The sequence below is a fragment of the Calypte anna genome, chromosome 4A (assembly GCF_003957555.1).
Source record: "Calypte anna isolate BGI_N300 chromosome 4A, bCalAnn1_v1.p, whole genome shotgun sequence".
NCBI classification, from domain to species: Eukaryota; Metazoa; Chordata; class Aves; order Apodiformes; family Trochilidae; genus Calypte; species Calypte anna.
In genome coordinates this window covers 34,331,567-34,352,463 of record NC_044248.1, presented here as the reverse complement: position 1 = coordinate 34,352,463, position 20,897 = coordinate 34,331,567, and the positions used below count along the sequence as shown (strand labels likewise).

General features: G+C 40.9%; 1 protein-coding gene and 1 long non-coding RNA gene across 5 annotated transcripts in view; one reads left to right on the top strand and one right to left on the bottom strand.

Moving 5' to 3' along the window:
- The window catches only part of FBXW7 (F-box and WD repeat domain containing 7), a 178,529-nt gene that overhangs the window by 24,301 nt on the left and 133,331 nt on the right, over window positions 1–20,897 (bottom strand). For 2 of the 3 annotated variants that reach the window (XM_030450271.1, XM_008493783.2), the window contains 2 exons: window positions 6,169–6,251; window positions 3,006–3,147 (listed from right to left, as the gene is read on the bottom strand). In XM_030450271.1, coding sequence (XP_030306131.1) covers window positions 3,006–3,147; window positions 6,169–6,251 — 225 coding nt within the window. Of the gene's footprint in view, window positions 1–3,005; window positions 3,148–6,168; window positions 6,252–8,744; window positions 9,016–20,897 lie in introns of those variants that run through there. The other variant, XM_030450272.1, reaches the window with a different exon arrangement.
- LOC115598290 lies at window positions 8,796–16,787 on the top strand. Of its 2 annotated transcripts, none has more exons than XR_003987550.1 (3): window positions 8,796–8,873; window positions 9,667–9,884; window positions 16,197–16,787. It is a non-coding gene; the product is annotated as an uncharacterized LOC115598290 (long non-coding RNA). The 2 variants fall into 2 exon arrangements; XR_003987551.1 differs by lacking the exon at window positions 16,197–16,787 and adding an exon at window positions 11,547–12,137.

The following is a 20,897-nucleotide window of genomic DNA, read 5'->3' as shown; positions in this document are numbered from 1 at the left end:
CAATTTTAGGTTAAATAATAGCTTTCACTAGTTACTCAAAGGGATTGCCTATATTTACTGTGTATGGAACAACTTTCCAACTTTAACATTCCAAGAAAATGCAATTTTTTAATCACTTAAATGAAACTCAACGCTTAAATGAAACTCTGCAAAGTAGGCAGAATGAAGACAGAAAATTTTTACAGAAAGTAATTTTTAAAGCAGTACCATCTCTGACTGAACTTAGCATTCAGCCAATTTTTTTTACTAGTGGCAAACAATTTGGCAACTTAAAAAAAATACCTTGGTTCAAAATGAAGTTGTTTTTAAAAGAAAAAAAAAAACAACTTGTGAAGGTACAGTTGGATGCTGAGTTTTAAAAATCTGATAGTGGATATTAAAAAGACCTGAAGCCAAGAGCCACTGCAAAACAGAAAAAATAAATAGGCCTTTAAGAAATTAAATGGTTTGAACCTAAAAAAAATGCTTTTCTATTCTTTCCAGACAAACATCTTGCTGAAATCAATATATCTCTTCATTTGTAAAGGGAAAGTGCAAGTACCCTTCCAACTCTTTCTTCTTTCTGCATTAATTTGTCACTTTCAAAACAAAAGGCTTAGATCAACTGTAGAACACAACAGCAGTAATAGTACATACAAAATAAACTTAAAAAAAAAACCTTTAAAGGCCATCCTGGGTATTCTTATGTATTTGAAGAGTGGTCTGGCTTTCCAATTCGAAAAGATAACATAGGAGAAGGAGTGAAGACCAATCTACAGGTGAGAGACCTCAAAATAACTGCATTACTTATTGCTGCCAATTTCTATGAGAAAGGAAAGTGCTAGCTTAAAACAGTATGTATGTGCAGCTAATGTGCCCCTGGAACTTTAGCTTTAAAAGGAATTGGGGATATATTTTCATATAAAACAAGACAGTGCTAGTAAGCAGGCTTAGCAGGAATGGAGTACATGCAGTAAAGCCCTCTCCATTTCTCCTTCTGTACAGGAAAAATTTGGTATTGCAAAAATGATGCTACATGTGCCATTTAATTCTGCTCTTTGGGCAGTGCTAGCTCCCCTAGCTTTAAGAATGGGTCTTGTCATTTGACTGTTTCAGACTTGCCCCTTTCATAAAAATGCACATGAAAAATAACAACACAGAAAGCGATATAGCTTGGAATCAGCCATGGAGATGCAACTGAGATGCAGCAATGTGACTGACAGCTTCTGGTTGTAAAATAAGGGACCCTCTCTTTTGTGAAGGCAATGAAACCCACAGTGACAGAAGAGCTCAGGGAGAGATCCTCTGGGATCTCCCATCAGGAGGGAGACCTCTCACTCGCTCTCTCACAAGTACAGAGCAGCACTGAGGACCTTAGTGCTTCAACTTAGTATTTTGGAAAACCAAAATCATCTACCTACATTTACTAAAGCATGGTTTCTACATTACTAACCCCAAATTTGGGACCCTAAACTAATAATACCTTAACTATACGCAAAATTCCTTGGGCTTCAAACCTTCTCTTACCCTGACCAAATAGCCAAGAGCATTGCTTGTACTGTAAAGCACCTCTGCACCACTCTCAGCTATTTCAACCTTCCATAATATCCTTTTAAAAATATGTACCTACTGATGTCTAGAAGACTTATGTGAGAAAATACACATTGAACATAACAATATAGCTTTTGTTAGTACAAAGGCTTTAATATTACATTTTAAAATAAATGTAGTATTAGGTGATCATGTATAAAAGGTACCATTTCCAGTTAGATTCGTGGGGGTTAAAAAGACACAATTCTATGAACAGTCTCAAAAAAGATACACCATAACAATTTAGCTTGAATATTTTTAAGAAACTGAATGATGTGTACAAGAGTATCTTAATTCCAAACTTCCACTGTTGTAAGCAGATTATAAATATGTAAAAATAAAGAGGGAAGGAGTTCTACATTATTATTTTAATGTTCAGAACTGACAGTGATTGAGATCAATGGTATTATGTGGCAGCATGAATCAAGCCTAAAGCATACTTCTGCCTGCAAAATTGTATGCTCACTCCTGTATCTACAATGCTGCTCTTCTATCTTTGCCTGATATATGGTGGCTGAAACAATGCCTGTATTAGTTACTTATTCCTTTTGAAAAGGCTTTTAGAAGTAACAGTTTATTAATCAAGATGTGAAGACATAATATTTTCATTTTTCACATCAATGACTGGGACTCATCCCTGCTTCTTAAAAATATGGAGCAAAACTATACAGCATAGAGATCTCCATGGCACAGCATACAGGACAGGAGCAAAGTCCTGGCCTAAGCTGTGCCTGTATTAACGTCAACAAAATTGGCTTAGGTGCTACCAGATCAGTGTCCACATAGCTTTCAGTTTTGACCAGTGCAAGTGGTACAAACCACTGCCCTTCACACTTTTTCTCCTGTCAGATTATGTTTAAGCCATGTTGAAGGCTGTAGGAAAGATCCAGAAACCTCTTTCCCCTCTCTGTTCAATTGCATACATGGGTACTGGCTGACATTGTGTTCAGTATACAAAAATCAGTAAAAATACACATTGAGTTTCCTTTTAATTTATTTTTGCTGAACTTTTCTTTCTATTCTTGGCAGACACCAGACTTATGACAAATTTAGTGCTATCCTTGCACTGTACCAAACAGTGCACTAAGGCTTACTAGTCTGCAAGTGAAAATGTCTGAAGTTAGCCTGAGGTCATGGGGGCAGCCAGTACATGTTGGACAGACTCGGAGAAAATGTGAAAACATTAAACAGAAAGGGTTATTTTATGAAGAAACCAGAGAAAGAAGTATGTTTTTGTGAATCACTACAGTAAACAGCTAAAATGGGGAACCACAATCCCTTCAAGTTAATGCCCACTTGTTTTTGCAACCGTACACAAAATCAATGACAGAGAAATTCTGGGATGTGTAAGGACTGCCTCTACTTGAAGCAGCCTTTTACTTAAATCATGGGGGTAATCTGCTTCAGATCTGCTTATTTCTCCAAGCACTGGTTACCTGAAACATTTTCAGCCACTCCTGAAGACCCGTTGGTGGCTGGACAGATGTAATGCGGCGACGCTGCTGTCCCTGGCCATTGGCTGCCCTCAGGTCCCCAAAAGTTGTAGGTGTGGCAGAGCATGGCACCAGCCCAGTAGTACTACAATACAAATAAAAAGTGACTGTCACGTGTAGAACACTCAGGAAAATTTATAAGTATACTGCAGAAAAAGAAACCCAGTACAGAAGTTGCAATTATTACTTAAAACTCTTAAACTTTTTTCATGTTACTACATTTTCACAATTATTTTGTGAAAGGGGTCACTAAAGGGGTCAGTTCCCTCACTTTTATAAATCTGCTTTTTTCTGCACTGCAGTACTAATCCTCCAGCTAGGGGAAAAATCAGGGTCATCTTTCAAAGCTGAAAAATTACCACTCTGGTAATTGGCCAGCAGGTTGTCTATAAAGATGCAGGTTGTCTATAAAGAATATATTTTCCTCCTTGCAAGGGTATTTGCTTTCTTTCCAGGCTGCATTTGTGCAGTCTGGCTGGTGATGCAGGAAGTTCAGAGTCTCACCTGTATGTGAAATGTGCTACTGCTGCTTCATCGCCAAACAGAAGAAAAAAATACCTATTTTTAGCTCTTAATATATTTTATTGACAAAGAGCTGGAAATAACAAGCAGTTCTAGTGGCTCAGTGGTTTGGAATTATGTTTTGAAATACTCTACATAGTATTTTAAAGTTTGGGTGTTAATGGAGTGACACAGAAATTAACAGGGGAGGGGGGTTGTGAGGTGAAGAGGGAAAAGGAGCCAAAGGTGCTCCCTGAATTACAGTTTGATTTTTCATTCTGACAAGTTAAACCCCAGCTCATTCATACGGGATGTAGCTTTTAAAGGAGCTGGGATTAAGCTGTTATTGTAGGAGTCCAATGAAACAGAGCTGACTGGGTCTTCCTTTTTTTTTTTTTCCTAAGATAATGTAAAGTATTTCATTCACAGAATATCAACGCTGTACTCCCTAGCAGGAAATTTGGAACTCCAGTAGTGTTTGCACAAGCATGAAAATTTTAAATAAAGTGTGGGACTCAAAAAAACCCTTTGCTTTTGTGTATGATAAATCCAGCTTTTTAGTAGGAATGAGCTTCAGGGTTTTACTGACTTTTCAGTGTGTACAGCAGCAAGTGCTGATGTGCAGCAAGTTCATTTTAATCCTTACAAATGTTTTACACTACTCTCTCTTGTTCTGAAGGACAATCATAGCATAACCTAACATTTACTCAAACTGGTAAATAAAAGTAAAGACTGGTTGGAATAAGCTTATTTTAAACTGTTCGTTTTACTGAATAATAACAGAAACAGAAGCTGATACAAAAATACTGCTTCACAGATGAAGGATCCTCTTAATGAAATCTGCTTGCTGGCTTTACATGTTAAATGCAAAGAAAGTTCATCAGGTCTGTCAATTTTAAAGAACGTTCGATTATAGGGAAAATGAAAACAAGTAGGCACAAAACCTGAATAATTTGCCTAAATATTCTCAAATAAAATATGATCAGTTTTGAAAGAGAGTGGATTGGATGTTATTTAAGGACTCTTTTACACTAGTAATGACTCAAAATCCAAGCAGTGACAATTGAAAGTATTTTTAACATAAAATCTGGTTTTACAGCTTTTTAATTCTTGCCACCTGTACAGCAATCTAGCAGAAAGCCTATTATTTTAGGTCCAAAATAAGGCTCTTAACATTGGCTTATACTGGATGTAAGCAATCCATAGCTTTGAGCTTGCCACAGGACAGTTACACTTTCATTTCTTCTGCTGTAAACTGGTTCTCAATCAAAAGCAATTATCCCAAACAGGATCTAAAAGCCTTTCTCCTTTGACCCGAGATTAAACCACAAGATTTTTGTTCATGCTTTATTTTTCCTGTATGTTTTCCTTCCTCTGCAACAGCCAGGCAGGTTTCTGTGGGAGCTGGACAAGTCCAGCTGATTCTCTGAATCTGACAGACATGACAAAAAGTGCACTTGCTTTGCTGCTGAGCTGTTTGCTCTCACAGCAGTGCAGAGCTCACAGTGACTCCTGGAGGACTGGTGGCCAACAAGAATGTTCTCCTATCAGACTGATTCACAAACCCAGAGAAGTTACTAGCTGGAGGGGGATGTGGAAGCTGCAATGTGTGCTTCTCAGCAACAAGACATTGCTTCCTTTTCTCTACTGCAGTGTTTACATCTCTGAAAACCAGACCTGGAAGCTCTTTTCCTCACACTGACTTTTCAATCATCACCTGATAAACCTCTAGGTTTATCCTAAACCTATGAAGAGAAATAGAATTTAAGCTACTTCTAAGATGTGTGACTTAACACTACTGCAGCATATTCAGGAGAATGTACATCCCCAGCCAGTTCTGGGAGGCAAACACAATGCTTTGTGGCATGGCTGATGCTTGTTATGGGATAAAATTGTAGAAGGGTGTAAATTCAGATGGGATGGGAAGTAGTCTGACACCAGAGCACAGTTCTTATGGAAACTATACAGTAAGAACTGCAGTTGTAAGGTGTGCAGCCAGGACCTTACTCCACCACCACTTCTCACGTTCAGGAGTGCTTTACCCCACAAAGGATCTGAGCAGAACAGCAGCAGTTATTTGTGTGATCTGGTACCATTCAGAAGTAGTAAGGAAGCGGAGTAGAACCAGTAATAATTTCATATATTGTGGATAACAAGGACGTGTGTGTTCCTGTTCAGATCAGATGGTCTGCCCTGCCTACATGAATTTCCATTCTCTCATTGCTGTTACCATAGCAAAGTGATACATTTGATCACAGTTTGTAACAGTCTTAGGGGTTTATCATTACATCCCTTTTTAAACACTGATTGATTTTATTTCCAGGAATGCTTCAGCCCTCAAAAATTCTCTTAGTAAATGGGCCTGCTATATTTAGAGCAAAAGACAAACCTCAACAGAAGAAATGCAAGTCTGGCTACTTCATTAAAACCCATCTTCAGTTCACATAATTTAAATTAGCTAAGCAATTTTCAAATGCTGATACCACCCCTTCTTTGGTTTACAGTGCTTTAACATTAAAAGGAGCCATGAATCAGGCTTAGTAATTGGAAAGGTGGGATATACCCAAGAATCAGGATCCAGTGATCTGTTATTACATTTAATTACCTTGTGTATTCTGAGACTTTGCAGGGTTTCTTTCCCAGAGAGAAAGAACGGACCTCGGAGCCATGGTCCAACTTTCTCTTCATCTGCAAGGTGAAGGAAGAGAGCAACAACACAGATTTAGTTACATGACCAGCCTTACTTATGCATACTTCTGTAAAATCAATCCATTTTTACCTTTTACTTTCATATCACATTCCAGCAAAGTTGACACTCACAAGATGATTTAAAGCAACATTTTAATTTATAGCTTCAAAAATATTTGATACATGTTTCATAGGGTGCATGTACATATTGTGATGTTTGAGAGTCCAAAATCTTTTGGAATTACATTCTTTTAATTTCCAAATTTCAAATGTGGAAAGTGTGCAGAACTCTGTGTCGCTTTATTTAGTAAACTGTTCCCTTTATTATTCTGGGAGAGGAGAAAACTAAACCAAACCCCTTCCTCTTCTTTGTGTTCAGGTTCATTGCTAAATCTCTCATGGAAACGGTTAAATTTTAGGTAGCCTGTCTGCATTATAAACCAAATATTCACTTTAGGGCCTAAAAAAAGAATTAAACTACATTTTTTTCTTTTGTCTAACCTTTTATTTTAAAGTTCTACATTGAAGTCATTTATAAAACTGCATTAAAACTGATAATCAACAATTTTACAAGAATTACATCCTTACCCAAGGATGAAAAACACTAAACCTCAGTTCTGAATGTCACCCGCAATTAGATACGATCAAAACCCAGTAATGAGCAGGGCAGCTGCTGAAAGGGGAAGCCAGTCTGCAGAAATTACCAAAGAGATGGAAAGCACTGAAAGCCATATTTATCCAGTCAGACAAACAAAGATTACTTTCTACATATTTGGGTAATCTTTAACCACAGGCTTTTGGATTTACAGAGACACACATGTGCCAAATGCAATTTCAGAGGTTTTTTGTTCGTTTTCTTTTTTTTAAGATGTGATACAACAAAGCACTTTAGCCAGCAAAAGGATGCTTGTTTACCACTGTGAGCTGGAAAATGCATAAACTACCTGTGTAACAATTCACACTGTAGTTTAACCATTTGCTCTGGTTTTTCAAAATTTCATCTTCAAGGTACAGTATAAAAGTTGGCATCTTTCCTACACCACTCATCTTTTTTAATGTTGGACTATAACACAGTTATTTAGCCATTTATTACATCAGTCTAGCTGCCAAAAAAAAAAAAAAAAAAAAAAAAAAAAAAAAAAAAAGCCCACTTTATAGGTTTATAGGATTCTCTAAAGTCTAAGGTCCATATACTTTTTTGGGAAGGGTTTTTTTTTTCCTTACTTTGAAAATACCTTTATGGCTTTTCCTAAAAGCAGTCACTGAAGACCTTACGTTTCATTTAGGGATTACAAGGGAGAGGTAACTAAGGTTAACTATTCCCGTTTTCACAGTACCAGCTACAACACTACCAGAATAGCCTGCCTTGTAGCTGTGTTTTCTTGCCGGTGCCTCACATGGGACACTCACAGCATTTCACCAGAGGAGCATTCAGCCAGAACCGCCCTGAGCGCTCCCGAAACACCAACCTCACCCTCGCTGCTCCCCCACGCCCCAGGAAGAGCACCCCCTGTGCTTCCCCACGGAAAACCAGTTGTAAACATCACTGTAAAATAATGGATACCATATTTATTGCTGTGCTGGACAGGCGAGCAGGAAAAAAATTACTGGAAGCATAGAGTAGATGTTTGAGCATGATTTTCAGTATTTGACGATAGACTTTTCAGGAAGAATTTTTCCTGTTCAGGGAAATTTTGTATGCCCAGCTTGCCTTTCTAGGAAGTTATCATCATCAGATCTCTTTTCTGCTTCTCATAAGGAGATGCAGTTTTCCAAAAGCACACCTTAAAAATAGCAAGTACCTACGAAGGCTGCAGTAGAACAAGCAGCTACACTGGTTTACTCTTTTGCGTTACGGGAGGAAACAATATGCAGCTCTCTGTTCTGCTGCCTAATAACGATTTCACCCATTTCTTTAAGTAAGGGTTGTTTTGTTTCCCCAGGTATTTTTGGGAACTTTCTCGTGGGGTCCACCACACACAGAAAGACAGAGCTTCAGCATCTCAGAAGGTGCTAAGTAAATACACGGTCAAAAACGTCGTTTACTATGCAAGGAAGATAAAACTTTCTCTACGGCAGAGAGGTCTAGTGACAAGATTCAGACATCAGCAAGGGATCTGTGTCACCGCAAAACAGAAACCGCCGCGCAAACATCCCCGTAAATATTTAATATGTCGCTAGGAAAGCACAACTCCTTCAGACAGCGTGGCTTGATCAAAATGATTAAGGTTGCAGTATATTAAAAAAAAAAAAAAAAAGGTAGCAAACTGTATTCCGCATCCCCCCCCCCAGCCACAAGCGCGGGCGGGCAGCGCTCCCCGGCCGCACACTGCAGCTGCGCCCGGCCGGCACCGCCGGCACGTTTCCGCCCGCGGAGCGGCAGCGCGGAAGATGCGCGGCCCCCGCCCCTCCCCGCCCGCCTACCTCTCTCCCTCCCTCCTTCCGCGGGCGCGCAGCCGGGGGAGAGAGGGAGGGAAGAGAGCGGCCACTCACTTTGTAGAAGATCATCTTGAGGGTGCCGTAGAAGCCCATGGTGTCGGCACGCTTCCCCTTGCGCGGCTGCGGGGCGCCGCGGACCCGTCGGCCGGGCAGTCGCTGGCAGTACAGCCCCTTCTCCGGCAGGTAGGTCACCGCCTCCCGCGCCGACATGCTCGGGCACGGCGGGCGGCGGCGGCTCGGCTCGGCCCGGTTCGCCTCGGCCCTGCCCTGCCTGCGCCGAGCCCGGCTTCCCCTGCCCGCCGCTCTCCCTCCCTCTCTCTATCCCTCCCTCCCTCCCTCTCTTTCCCGGCCTCCTCCCGCCCCCCGCGCCCGCCCCGTCCCTCCCTCCCTCCCCTCCCGCCTCCGCAGCGGCGGCGGCGGCGCGGCACTGCGGGATGCGCGGCCGGGGGGGGAGCCCGCGGGCCCCGGCGGCGGGAAAACCGCCCCCGCCCTGGGAAAAGAGAGAGGAAAAAAACATTAAAAAAATATATAAAATTATAAATAAATAAAATACAGCGCTGTGTGGGTTGGGGTTATTCCACCAGCACCTCCGACCTCCGTTTTTGTTTCCGCCTCGGAGGCCCGGGGGCTGCCCCCCAACCCTCGCTCTGTTCCCCTAGAGCCCGCACGCTTCACGGATTTCCAAGCGGGAGCAAAACAAGCTCGTTTCCACTAATTATAATTACACCGTCGCCCTCGGCGAGCCTGGCTGGACTCGTACGCGACTGGGTTCCGCGGAGGGGCGCAAATGGGTCCTTCAAAAGTGCGGTTAATTTTAGAAAAATTTGAAATACACCATGGGGGAAAAAAAAAAAAAGAAAATGCTGAAATACCCTCTATTAGCTAAACAATAGACGAAACGAGGTTTGAAGATTTAGGAGTTGAAAAAACGCGAAACCAACAATTATGTAATAGACATTAAAATATTATTTCACAGCACAGCAGCGGCGGAGCTGCGGAAGGCAGGAGCCGGCCACGGGTTTCCCCAGCACCGGGCAGCCTTCCCCCGCACCTGGGGCAGCCTGGGCGCAGGAATACTCCTCTGATGAGAGACAGCCCTCAGGCGACACCAAGCCATCTTAGCTTGGGCTTCGAACAGCGGTCCTATGAAGGATTCTCACCTACGTCTCAGTAACAGCGCAAGGAAAGCCCTAGGTAATTACTTGCGAGAGAACGCTGCTTTTATGGTCGTTTCCAACTCCGTGCACATCAACAGATCTGTTCAGTTCACCCTTATGGTTCGATTCAAGGGCACTGAAGTTCCTGACATATGGTTGGGCTCTAAGACAAATACCTGCAACAAGCACAGCAGCGAGGCAGCTTTTTTTTTATTTCTTAAGTTTCTATACAGGCAACTCAAATAAGAGACTCCAGCTTCTGCAATTTTCCAATTTTTCTTGTGTTTGTTTTTCGTGTTTTGTTTTTATTTATTTTTTTTTTATTTTCCCCTCTCTTGAAAGTTTTCTGCCCAAGTTCAAAGCAGAGCACACCCAGAAGATGATCTGAAACCACAAGGCTCCTCTGTAATTTTCCCCAGGTGCAGTGCAAACTGGAGACGCTCAGCAGCTCTCCAGACAGATGCAGTCAAACAGAAGCGAACATGTAGCTACTTCCTGCACACCTCAGGGGAAACCATCTTTTTCTTTAACAGCCAAAGCAGTGGGGAGAGAGAAAGAAAAAAAAAAAGTAAAAAAATAACATTATATAAAGGATGTAAAGCTTGAAACTTGCCAGCATCCTCATTAGTACTTAAAAAAAAAATAAAAAAATCTCATATAGATTATTACTTTAAGCTAAGTGTTAAGGCATTGGCACACTCATGACAAAACCACTACTCCATAGCCCAAGATCCTGCTTCTGTATGGTTTTATGTATCTCTTATCCAACATTGAGTCCTTGTAGTCTTTTTTGTCTTCCAGTGAAAATGGTTCTGCCCATCAAGCCTTGGCATTTATGCCATTATCCATTAAACTGCAGTGCTGTATATTTTATGAGAACAAAATGGTCTTTCGTTGACTTCATACCTCAGATATGAACAGAGCTGTACATATCCCGAGAGACTATTACTGTCTTCCTTTGCTAGCACATCACATGCAAAGGGGAAGGAAAAAAAAAACACATAGGCTGCATATACACGTTAAGTAATCACAGGAAGCAAATTATTACCCAAATCATTAGCGTAAGAAATAATTCAAACATTATTGCTGGGGGGTTAAAAGTACTTTACATACATGCATACATAATGCTCTGTAATGTTCAGGGCTACTCTGCCCCTCCCCCAGCCTAGGAGTGCACTTGATGCAAAGAGGGGAGGATGGATACTCTTCCTCCATCATGGCACTGCGCACCATCCCAAAATCCCAAAGGATGAGTCTCTCACCCAGCCCAAAGACATGCGTGACCCGACAGCATAACTAGATTTACCTTTTGAACAAAATGTGCTTTAGGATAAGCAGGCAGTGAGTTGAATAATAACAAGAAATTACTATTTTCATCTCTTTTGGAATAATACTATTGCTGATTCTCTTTTGATCGTGACTGGCAGGTACTCTCTCATGGTAAAAACCCACTGACTTAACTGCTCATCTTTTCACCTCAGTCAGGACCCACGCGGTAACCTCACCAATCATTTGCTAGAGGTAGAAAACTTGCTATATCGGGTATTTATTCTGCACAAAAGGTTTGGGATTTTTTCCTAATTTTAGATACAGATAAGCACAGACAGATTTTGGCATTTTAATAGTCACCATCTTTCATCTAGCAGTCTGTCTTTCTCAGAGAATAAGACAAAAACTTATTTAGTGTTTTTCTCTATAGCGCTACCACTTTGGATTCTCTGCAAAGAAATCATCATCTACCCTACCTCAAGTCTGACAGTCTCTGGGTAGTTGCAAGACAACTGTAGTTGGGTGTTGGCTCTTTCCTGAAACACCTAACCACAGACTGAGTTCTCTGTAGTCCATGGATAAGAACATACTCCTCCAGAGGCCAAGGGTACCTACTGATAGGCTCCTGCTCCAAATTACTCTCTAGAAAGAACTTTCTCCCTTGACTCCAGGAACTCCCCCACAACTCTCAACTGTAAAAAATTAATGAAAGCTTTGCAAAAGAGTAAGACCTCAACCCCTCTCAGATGCTTTTGGAAGCCCAACTGCAAGTAGCAGAGATCATCTCTGCTGACATTTGCAATATTATTTACTGCAGTAACTTAATATGCTCTAAGAATATTTAATGGTATAAAGTAAATGGTCATCACAAATTAAAATACATTGAGGAAGACTGGAGTTTATGAAGCAATGTTGAGAGAAAAATCAAAAGTTGCCATGTTTCTTCCCTTATTTGATATACATTCAATTTCAAAGGTTGGTTTTATTTTTTTATGCGGAAGATAATTTTTCAAGTTTTTAAAACCACTAACAGCATAAAACTCATGACATTTAGAAAAATGTCTACACTAAAATTACATAGTTTGCAGTGGACACAAGTCCAATCTTATTTCCCATCAGTACTGCCAGCTCTTAATTAATAAAAATTCACACCATCCAATTCTTTTCCTGTTGGCAACATTTCTAGCACCTTTACCAGTTTGTCATGTGGCATGCTGTAATTAAGACCGTCTATTACTTCTAATGAAAGACCAGAATGAATTACAGAAATCACCCGCAGAGCTATATAAACCCTAGAAGAACAGAGATTACAGTGTAACAGACCAAAAAACAACATTTTGGGGTTTTTTTTTGTTGAAACATTTTTGAGTGGAGAGGGCACAGGATGGTCTGGCCATGGCAATGGCCAGTCAGCATACTGGAAGTACACTGGTGCTTAAACTATGGGATGCAAAAACTGCAATTGGCATTTCACATCCCCATATGTGTGTTAGGAACATAATGTGTGCAGGAGGGGCTGGGCAGCAATATGGTTTGGTATCTCCATTAATATTGGTAAATGCAACACTCAAGACAGTGCCAGAAGGGATTCTGTGTACTCTGCACATTTAGCAGACATTTACCAGAGTGACTCCTTTAGAAACATTTCAGAGGGATTTTTGTGTGTTGTCTAATAGGATTGCTTTTTTTTTTCTACCCAGGAAACCAAACACCCTCATCAAGTGGGGCCAAATCCTCTGTGCAAGATTTACCCTGGAGACAGGGAAGAGAAGCTGGGAAGGACAGTCATGCTTAGATACGTTTTCCCTTTCTCAAATTTGGACCCTCTTAGGTTTTAAACACTTCCTTTCTGCTGGGTAATGTGGTTAGGGCAGCTGCAGCAGCCAGCGCTTTGTCTTCTATGTTTGACCTCTTCATAAAACCACATACTTCATTTAATTTGCCAAATGCTCCCATTCAGGCAAGAATCTGGCCCCACAGAGCGGTACTTCTGCCATCTGCTTTAGAAATTTAACTACATCTTAGCTTAGGACACCTACATTTAAAAGCCTAAGTTCCCCATTCAGTCAATGAGAAAGGCAGATGCTAGAGTTCACCTTGTATAAAGTCTTAGAAGAAGAGAAAAAATAGCAAGCGTTAAACATGTTGCAAAGTAATTCAGGGCCAGGCCTTTTCTCTACAAAAGACACTGCTACTATTGTCAGATCTTTTTCTTTTTGAATATATTATGAAATGAAACAAGTGACCCACTGGCATCTTGGAAATCTCATGTTCTCATGGTTTCTCCTGGTTCAGCTTGGGCTACACAATGACCTTGAAGCTGGAGGTTTATTAGCATGCATCCAAGGTGCTGAGCTGGAGCAATTTTATGGGTAAATTCCATACCTGCTGGTTGGGTGAGACAATGGTTTAAGACACTGACCACATAAAGAAAAGTGGTATTTGGGTAACAGGAAAAGTTCAAGGGCACAGTGTACACTGCACCTTATCACACAGGTGTAAACCGTGTGTTCCTGTGCAATATACAATTAGTATTGATGCAACAAAACAGACTTAATTTAAGGGCACTAATTTTTTACCAACATCTGCTACGCTCCAAGTATGAAGGAAGAACAAGTGCAACTTGGCTTCCTGAAAGCCATTTGGATGAGGGCATTTCTACTCTATTTAGTTATAATGCCTTCAGCAGGCTTAGAGACATCCACTCCAGCATTTTTGCCTCAACATAGTTACAGAAGGAGATTTAAGCTTATGATCTTGTACAGTACAAATCAAATAGAATCCTGCACATTGCAGTGTGCACTGCTCAGTTGCTTACTCATCAATGACACATTTTTGCAGTACTGTTTGGAATGAAGTAGGGAAAGCAAAAGGAACCCTGTTGTAGGAAGAAGGACACACAGAGCCACTAAATGGAGCAGCGAATAACTATTACCAAGTGGGATAAGTACTACTGATTTGTTGTACTAATTGTAAAATGTTTCTTGGCAAAGCATTCTGAAGACTGCTTTCAAACTGAGTAGTCCCTCAGTTTTGTTTTTGCAGGGAAAGAAATGGTATAGATGGCAACTTGAAAAATCAGATTACTGAATCCTGATTTTATTAGAACATTATGAAATTTGATTATAAATACCATTTTTAAAAGTATATATCTCTAGCAGAGATTTTCCACAAACCACTTCCTTTTCACCATTTGCCTTTAAAAATATATTAACTTTTAAATATATTGTGATAGGATTCAATGCTAGTTAATGGCCAGAAAAATAGCTTTGAAAAGGATTTATACGCAAGTGCATAACAGACCTCAGTGCTGGATATTTAGAATAAACTTCAAATTATGTTTTAAGAGCAGGGAGATTGCAAAGACAAGCTTAATGTAATATGGCATCACAGTGTCTCCAGCAGAGCAGAACTCCCCTCTAAAGGTCAGACTTCTGTCTTCTTTCTTGGTTGCATGTAGTTAGGCGCAGAACTTGCAACATATGCTTCCATGCTTAGGTTATTTTAAAGGAGCACAGTCAGGGCTGCCATGCACTGGTTTATGAAGGGAGATAAGAGTTCCAAGCACTGTTTCTTGGTGGCAACACCATCTTAAAGGTATCCCAGTCCCATTCCCATCCACAAATGGCTCTTGACCTTAGGCACAAACATCTGTAGAAATGCTCTGTGAACAAGATTCATTGACAGATGGGAGTGAGGAGAACCAGTTTTAAGTTTTCTCCTTTGGGATTTCTTTTTTTGTTTTTTTGGAACCATTTGCTGGTTGAATTTTCCACCATGCCTTCACAAACAACCAAGCCAGCAGAAGCAAATGAGCAGTTTGCAGGCGGGACACAAACTTCTTGAGCCAGCTACACCACTGAGAAAGAGGTATGAGGAACACTTGAGTGTCCCATGCAGAGAGCATAAGCCTGTTATTTACACCTGGAGGCATCACTCTCAGCTGTAGTTTGATGAGCATTTAAGCCAGCAGAGCTACTAAAAAAAAAAAAAAAAAAAAAAAAAAAAAGAAAGAAGCAGTCCTAGCACCCACAGCTGCCCTTGGTCATTCATTCCTATGTTTGCATCACCTCTCAGGTGTGCCACCACAGTCTTTGTTGTGTGCCTGTGTGGTCAACTGGGGTGGAAACTGACCTTGGAACACCACTTTTTGTCTGGGCTGTTTTTCAGCCAGGTCAGGCTCCCCACCTCCCTCACTCATGGCCACAGAGATGTCTGTGCACAACAAGAAGTGCAGCCTGCTCTCCTTCTTAACTTCCTCATGCCCCCAGAAGAGCTGCTTTAAACACCTGCCAACTACAGACTTCAGTGAAATGGCAAGGAACTGGGGTTTAGGCTTTGTCCTCCCAACTCAGGAGGCTGTATTATTACCACAGAGTGACTTACTTGCTTTGGAAAACGTTCTTAAGTCTCTGTCAAATGGAAATGGGCACTCATATTAAGGTTTTACTATAAAACAAGCACAACAAGATGAATCACAGGCAGAGGGTATAATGTCAACCTTCCTTAAACATGTCATGTTAAAACTCCAGGAAGCTTGTCTCACTAGAACTGTATATTATTTCATGGGGACAAAAAACCCCAAAACATTTTCTTCCCAAAGCATTTCTTTTCTTGTTAAAGATAAATGAAAACAAAAGTATCAGTGGAGCTAGGCTTCATGTTGCTTTTAATTCCCTGTGACAGTAACCACATTCAAGTTTCCTACAGAGAAATCTGGTATGGTTTGTTTTAAAACTAGCAATATTATAATATAACAAACATTTTTGTAATGCATATTCATAAGGAAGTTAGGGTTGCTAATGCAACCTGCACTTTCATGCAATTGACTGCTATCTGTGCAACAGGAACATTATGAGCTGCTTTTCTGCGTTGTATTTCTACACAGTACTGTAACATTATTCATTTTTCAAAGAAAGAAGAAGGTATTGCATATTATGCTCCTTGCAAAACATTCACTAATGGCAGCAGATCTTCATAAGAACTGCGTCTCCATTCATTGTGCTCCTATTAAAGTTAACTGTAATCTATTTATTATATCATTAAACTTAATACATTGTAAGATGAATTCTATTTATAGGTGCAGTAATGGCTGTGCTAATCACTCAAGTTCACATTGAGCAGGGCTGTGCTCCTGTCTGAGACGCGGCAGCCCTCGCTTCAGAGACCAAAGTACATCCTAAATTTCCTGAGGAGATGACCTTGCACCAGCCGGAGTGGCAGCACCTGGGAGGCTGGGGACAGCCTGGTGTCACCCTGCCCTGCTCAACAGCTCCTGCAGCACACTGGCACCCACACCTGCTCTGTGGAGGAAGCTGGCACCCCACAGCCCATCCGGGTCCCTCCCTTGGGCTGCTCTTCTCCCGGATATCCTTTCACCCCTCTGAAGGCAGTGGGTTGGGAACAGGGTATTTAGTTTGGGGCAATACCCATCTAACTCTTTGGGTGCCTAAGTAGTAATTTTTTCTAAAATACCCTAGCCCCCAGGCGCTATTTTTTGCTAATTTTAATGTATACTCCTGTAATAGTAATTTCACAGACTCTGCCTGTGATGTACTCCATGAAGTAATAAAATCATGCACTTGAGACTGCTCTTAAATCCTACCACAGGCACACAAAGCACACATCCTTCTTGGTCATCAAAAGATGACCAATCATCAATTATCATGACATCATCAATTTATCAATAAATACAAAAGCCTAATAGTGATCAGGTCCCTTTTTCAATAGTTGAACCACAGAGCTGAGCTGATTCGGTTCATGTAGTCAAGAATGTTTCCAAATTCATGAAGCTTTCATTTCTGCCTTTGAACAGCAGTGGTCAAACTGTTTTCACTCGAATATAAGCAGGTTGGGAAATCACCTCTGTACAGAAAGAGTCTACTTGGACTGCTTTCCAAAAATGTCTGTCCTTAACACTGAATACAAATAAAGCATTAGTATCTACTGCCTCTTTTCTGTTAAGTTTTCCATTTTTGTTTTCTTTAGAGATAGCTTAATTTTGATTGTCAAGAGAAGTGCTTATTTATCTCGTATCATCTACTAAAATATATTTCCAAAATAGTTTCCGTCCCTCATTTGTGGTGCATGAGAATGATAAGAAGCTAGTAGTGAGCCCTCAGGCTATAGACAGAAGAATTCCTGGAGTTATAGATTATACTAGAAGGATCTAGGAAGAATTTGAAGAAGAAAAAAACAACAAACAAAAACCTATTAAAAATGTCAAATCTCTTTTCCTACCTGCATTACCTAAAGAGAGTATAAAGGTTACAAAACCAAGCATTCAAAGGAGTTGGAAATGACAAGTGTAAGATGCTTTTACTCCTAAAATGCTCCTTGCCAAGACAGCCCTGTGCATGGCGCATACTAAATAAGAGACAGATTCAGTGGAAAAAACAGCATCTGAGGTGGTAATTTAAGATACGTTGTTACCCACTTGTGCAGATGCATCAAGTCTGCAAAGGTGAACTTGCGAATGTTTTAGGCATCCTGGCAGGATTTTACCATGTCAAGAGAATTTAGTGTACTTCCCATCATCTGGAAACACAATGACTCTTTGTTTGGTGTGCTAGTGGCATGAACAGCTCAAACCCCCACTCCTAGCACTGCTGCAGGTACCCAGCAGTGAGGAATACAGCAGGATGCCCACTCCTGGTACAGCAGCAGAGTGAAAGATGAAACAAGATGTGCCAGTAAAGCTCAGGGCAGTCCACTGATAACTTCAGAGAGGAATTTGTTCTGTTGAGTGTCCGTGAATCTCTTGATCTCTTGGACTTCTTCTGGCCCTTCCTCTTCCTCCATTCTCTGTAACCCACCAGCCCTCAGGGTCCTCCACTTCCATGCCCTCTGTTCCCTGTACCAATCTCCTGACTCAGAAATTTCCCCTTCGCTTCCTCCTCACTGTCTTCTCCAAAACATCTCAGTCTAACAAAACCTACTGCCCCACCTTATTACTCCTTTCCTTCTCTATCCTCTTCCATATTTTCTCCTTCTTTGGAAGTCAGGAAGAATGTCCAACTATCAACAAGTGGGGGTGTGCCTGGACTGCAAGACACAGAGTATGTTTGGTCTTTTTCCTCCATACTTGGCCACATCTGTGGAGCAGGTGGAGGCAGGCACTGTGGGGAAGGTGCAGCTCTGCTAACGTTGCCTTTGGCTACAGCACACTCGGGTAAAGGCTGCAGGTCAGTCTGGTCAGCACTGTGACCCGGTGGGACACCGAGTCCTCACAACCCAAAGTGTCCCTGGTACATTCAAATGGTCATTTTGTCCACGACACATGATCCGCTCTGCCGGTAAGTGACAGCAGCGGTTGTAAAGGGGACAATCAGACATCATAACCCCTTGACCCAGCTTTCGTTTCTCACCACAACCCATGCCTGTGGTTGAGCACACAGAAGGGTATTTACTCCTCTTCCATGATTTATTGCCATGACAACTCTCCCCTCTCTGGGGGAGCCACGGTGGGAGCTGGTTTCTCCCGAGTACATTCTTCGGGCACAGTGGGGAATCGATACCAAACCTTTGCTCAGCAGAAAGGAATGCCAGGCACGCCGGGGTCACACCAGGCGCTTTGAAGCCCTGCTACCCACTGTCATTAACCTTATGCTGTGCAATTATGTGTCAAAAGGGGCCACGGGCAGAGCAAGCAGCCCAGCAAACCTGCCCCATCCCAGCAAACTCTTTCCTGAACAGGTGCTTCCAGTCTAGAAACCACACAGCACGCCTGCCTGCCTGTACAAGAAACATAGCACTGCACAATTCAGGGTAAGCAGTCCTTCATCTAGATGAGTAAGAGTGAAAATTGCTAATTTTTTTTTTTTTTTTTAAACACAGTATCTAGCATTATTTAAATAAGATTAGGGACAGATTCCTCTAATACATTTGGGTCCAGAACAGGTATTTGTAAGAGATCTCTCATAGAATGCAAAAAGAATGAAATAAGGTGGCATATTTCACAGTGTTTCAGAGATATTTCCAAACAGTACTACCTGTATGAAAGCTAAGAAACATAGAATAAAAATTAAAATGGCCATACCTGTCCACTGTTGAGCCAAAACTTCTTTTGGGAAACCATTTTGTTCAGTAAAAGCTTATTCTCCCTTTGACAAGCTGTAATATTTACACTTGAATTAAAAAAGCTCAAGTCAAAAAATCCTGTTTATACCCTCAAGGAAAACTGCACATTGCAACCTTTACATAACCTCAGACATTGCATAATTAAATATTTCTCAAAAATTTCTGTCAACTTGCTAATTCAGTGTGATGCAACTGATGTGCTCCCTAAACCAACCCATTCACTGTGGGACAAGTAGCAAGTCAGTCATCTAAATAACTGGGTTTTGGAATTTAATTTTTTTTGATTTATAGACAAGATAGAGGAAATTAGAGAGTTCAGAAACTGCTGGCTTGCTGTCTCATTCAATTGTAACCACAAAATTAGATGGCAACCATAGTTCTAAAGTTTGTAGTGTTGTAGAGACTTTATACAGAGTATTTCACAAATCCAAGTACTGAAAGCAATGCAGCCCATTTAAAGTTACTGATTTATCAAGAACAAAAACCAAAAAACAAACAAAAATGCTACAAAGCAAAATGTCTAGGAATAGGCCAAATCACAAGCGTTGCTCAGCTGTATGGGGGAGTTTGTTCTTTGCATCTTAAACTATGTTAATATTCTAGAAAGATGCAAAATATTAAAAACTACTGTTTGAAATTAGTACACCAGAAGAAGGATTAAAGAGGCTACAATAAAGCCTGTGCAAATGTATGTCCTAATTCCTGTTCCTTCTCCTTTACTGAAAGCAACTGCTAAAGCATGTTATTAGCTAGAGCATCACTAAGGCAATGCCAGCAATGTTCTGACGAATCTCTAGAGGTTTTTTTGCCCACTTTCCTTTTATTACCATATTCCATCTCTAATATTCTATCAGTGCCAAACTGGTTTATGTATGCCAATCTTTCTCCCAGAAATGGGAAAGAACTCCTGCTATATGTTGCAGGTCTGTTGATGTGACAGAGAGAGACTGAATGGAAGTGGGAGGGAGGAGTATGAGAGCATCAGTCTGCAGTCTGGTATTTAGCAGAAGTCTCAGTTTTCTGATCAGAAAGTTGGCAAAAATCGAAGCACAGAGCACTGTTATGTTCCTTGTAATTCAACCTTCAACACAAGCTTTGCACATCATGTGGTCTCATTCTTTTAGTCAAATTCCATGCGCAGAACAAACCAGCACCTTGAAAACTGGCCAGATATGAATAATCCCCATTTTACTATCAACCACCAACAAAATGTGCTATAAGCCATTGCACAAATCATTCACTTCTCAGCCTAAATTTAAATCTCTATGTAGCTATTGAAATGCAACTGAACTGCCCCTTGGGACAAGATTTTAAAGTGTTCACTTTTGTCCCTTGTAAAATCATGGACAATGGTTAGGATTATTTGATTAAAAATAAAATTCTGGGAAGAACTCATTTGCTGCTTGTATAAATACAAAAATTTGATAAAAAGAGTCTTAACGGAATACTACAGCCTCATTCACACTTTTGAATAAAGTGATTTAAATTGGCAAGAACAAAGTTTAAATACACTTCTTCCCAGCTAACTGTCAACAACTTTTTTACGGCCTGCAGGGACAGGTATGACTCATGCCTATGCTGTTCTTTAAAACCATTTTAAAATGCAGATTTTTTTCCATTGGTCTATTGTGCTTCACAACTAACTGCAAACTGAAAGAGACTAAAATTACAGGGCAGACCACTCTCACCATAAGGATTAGAA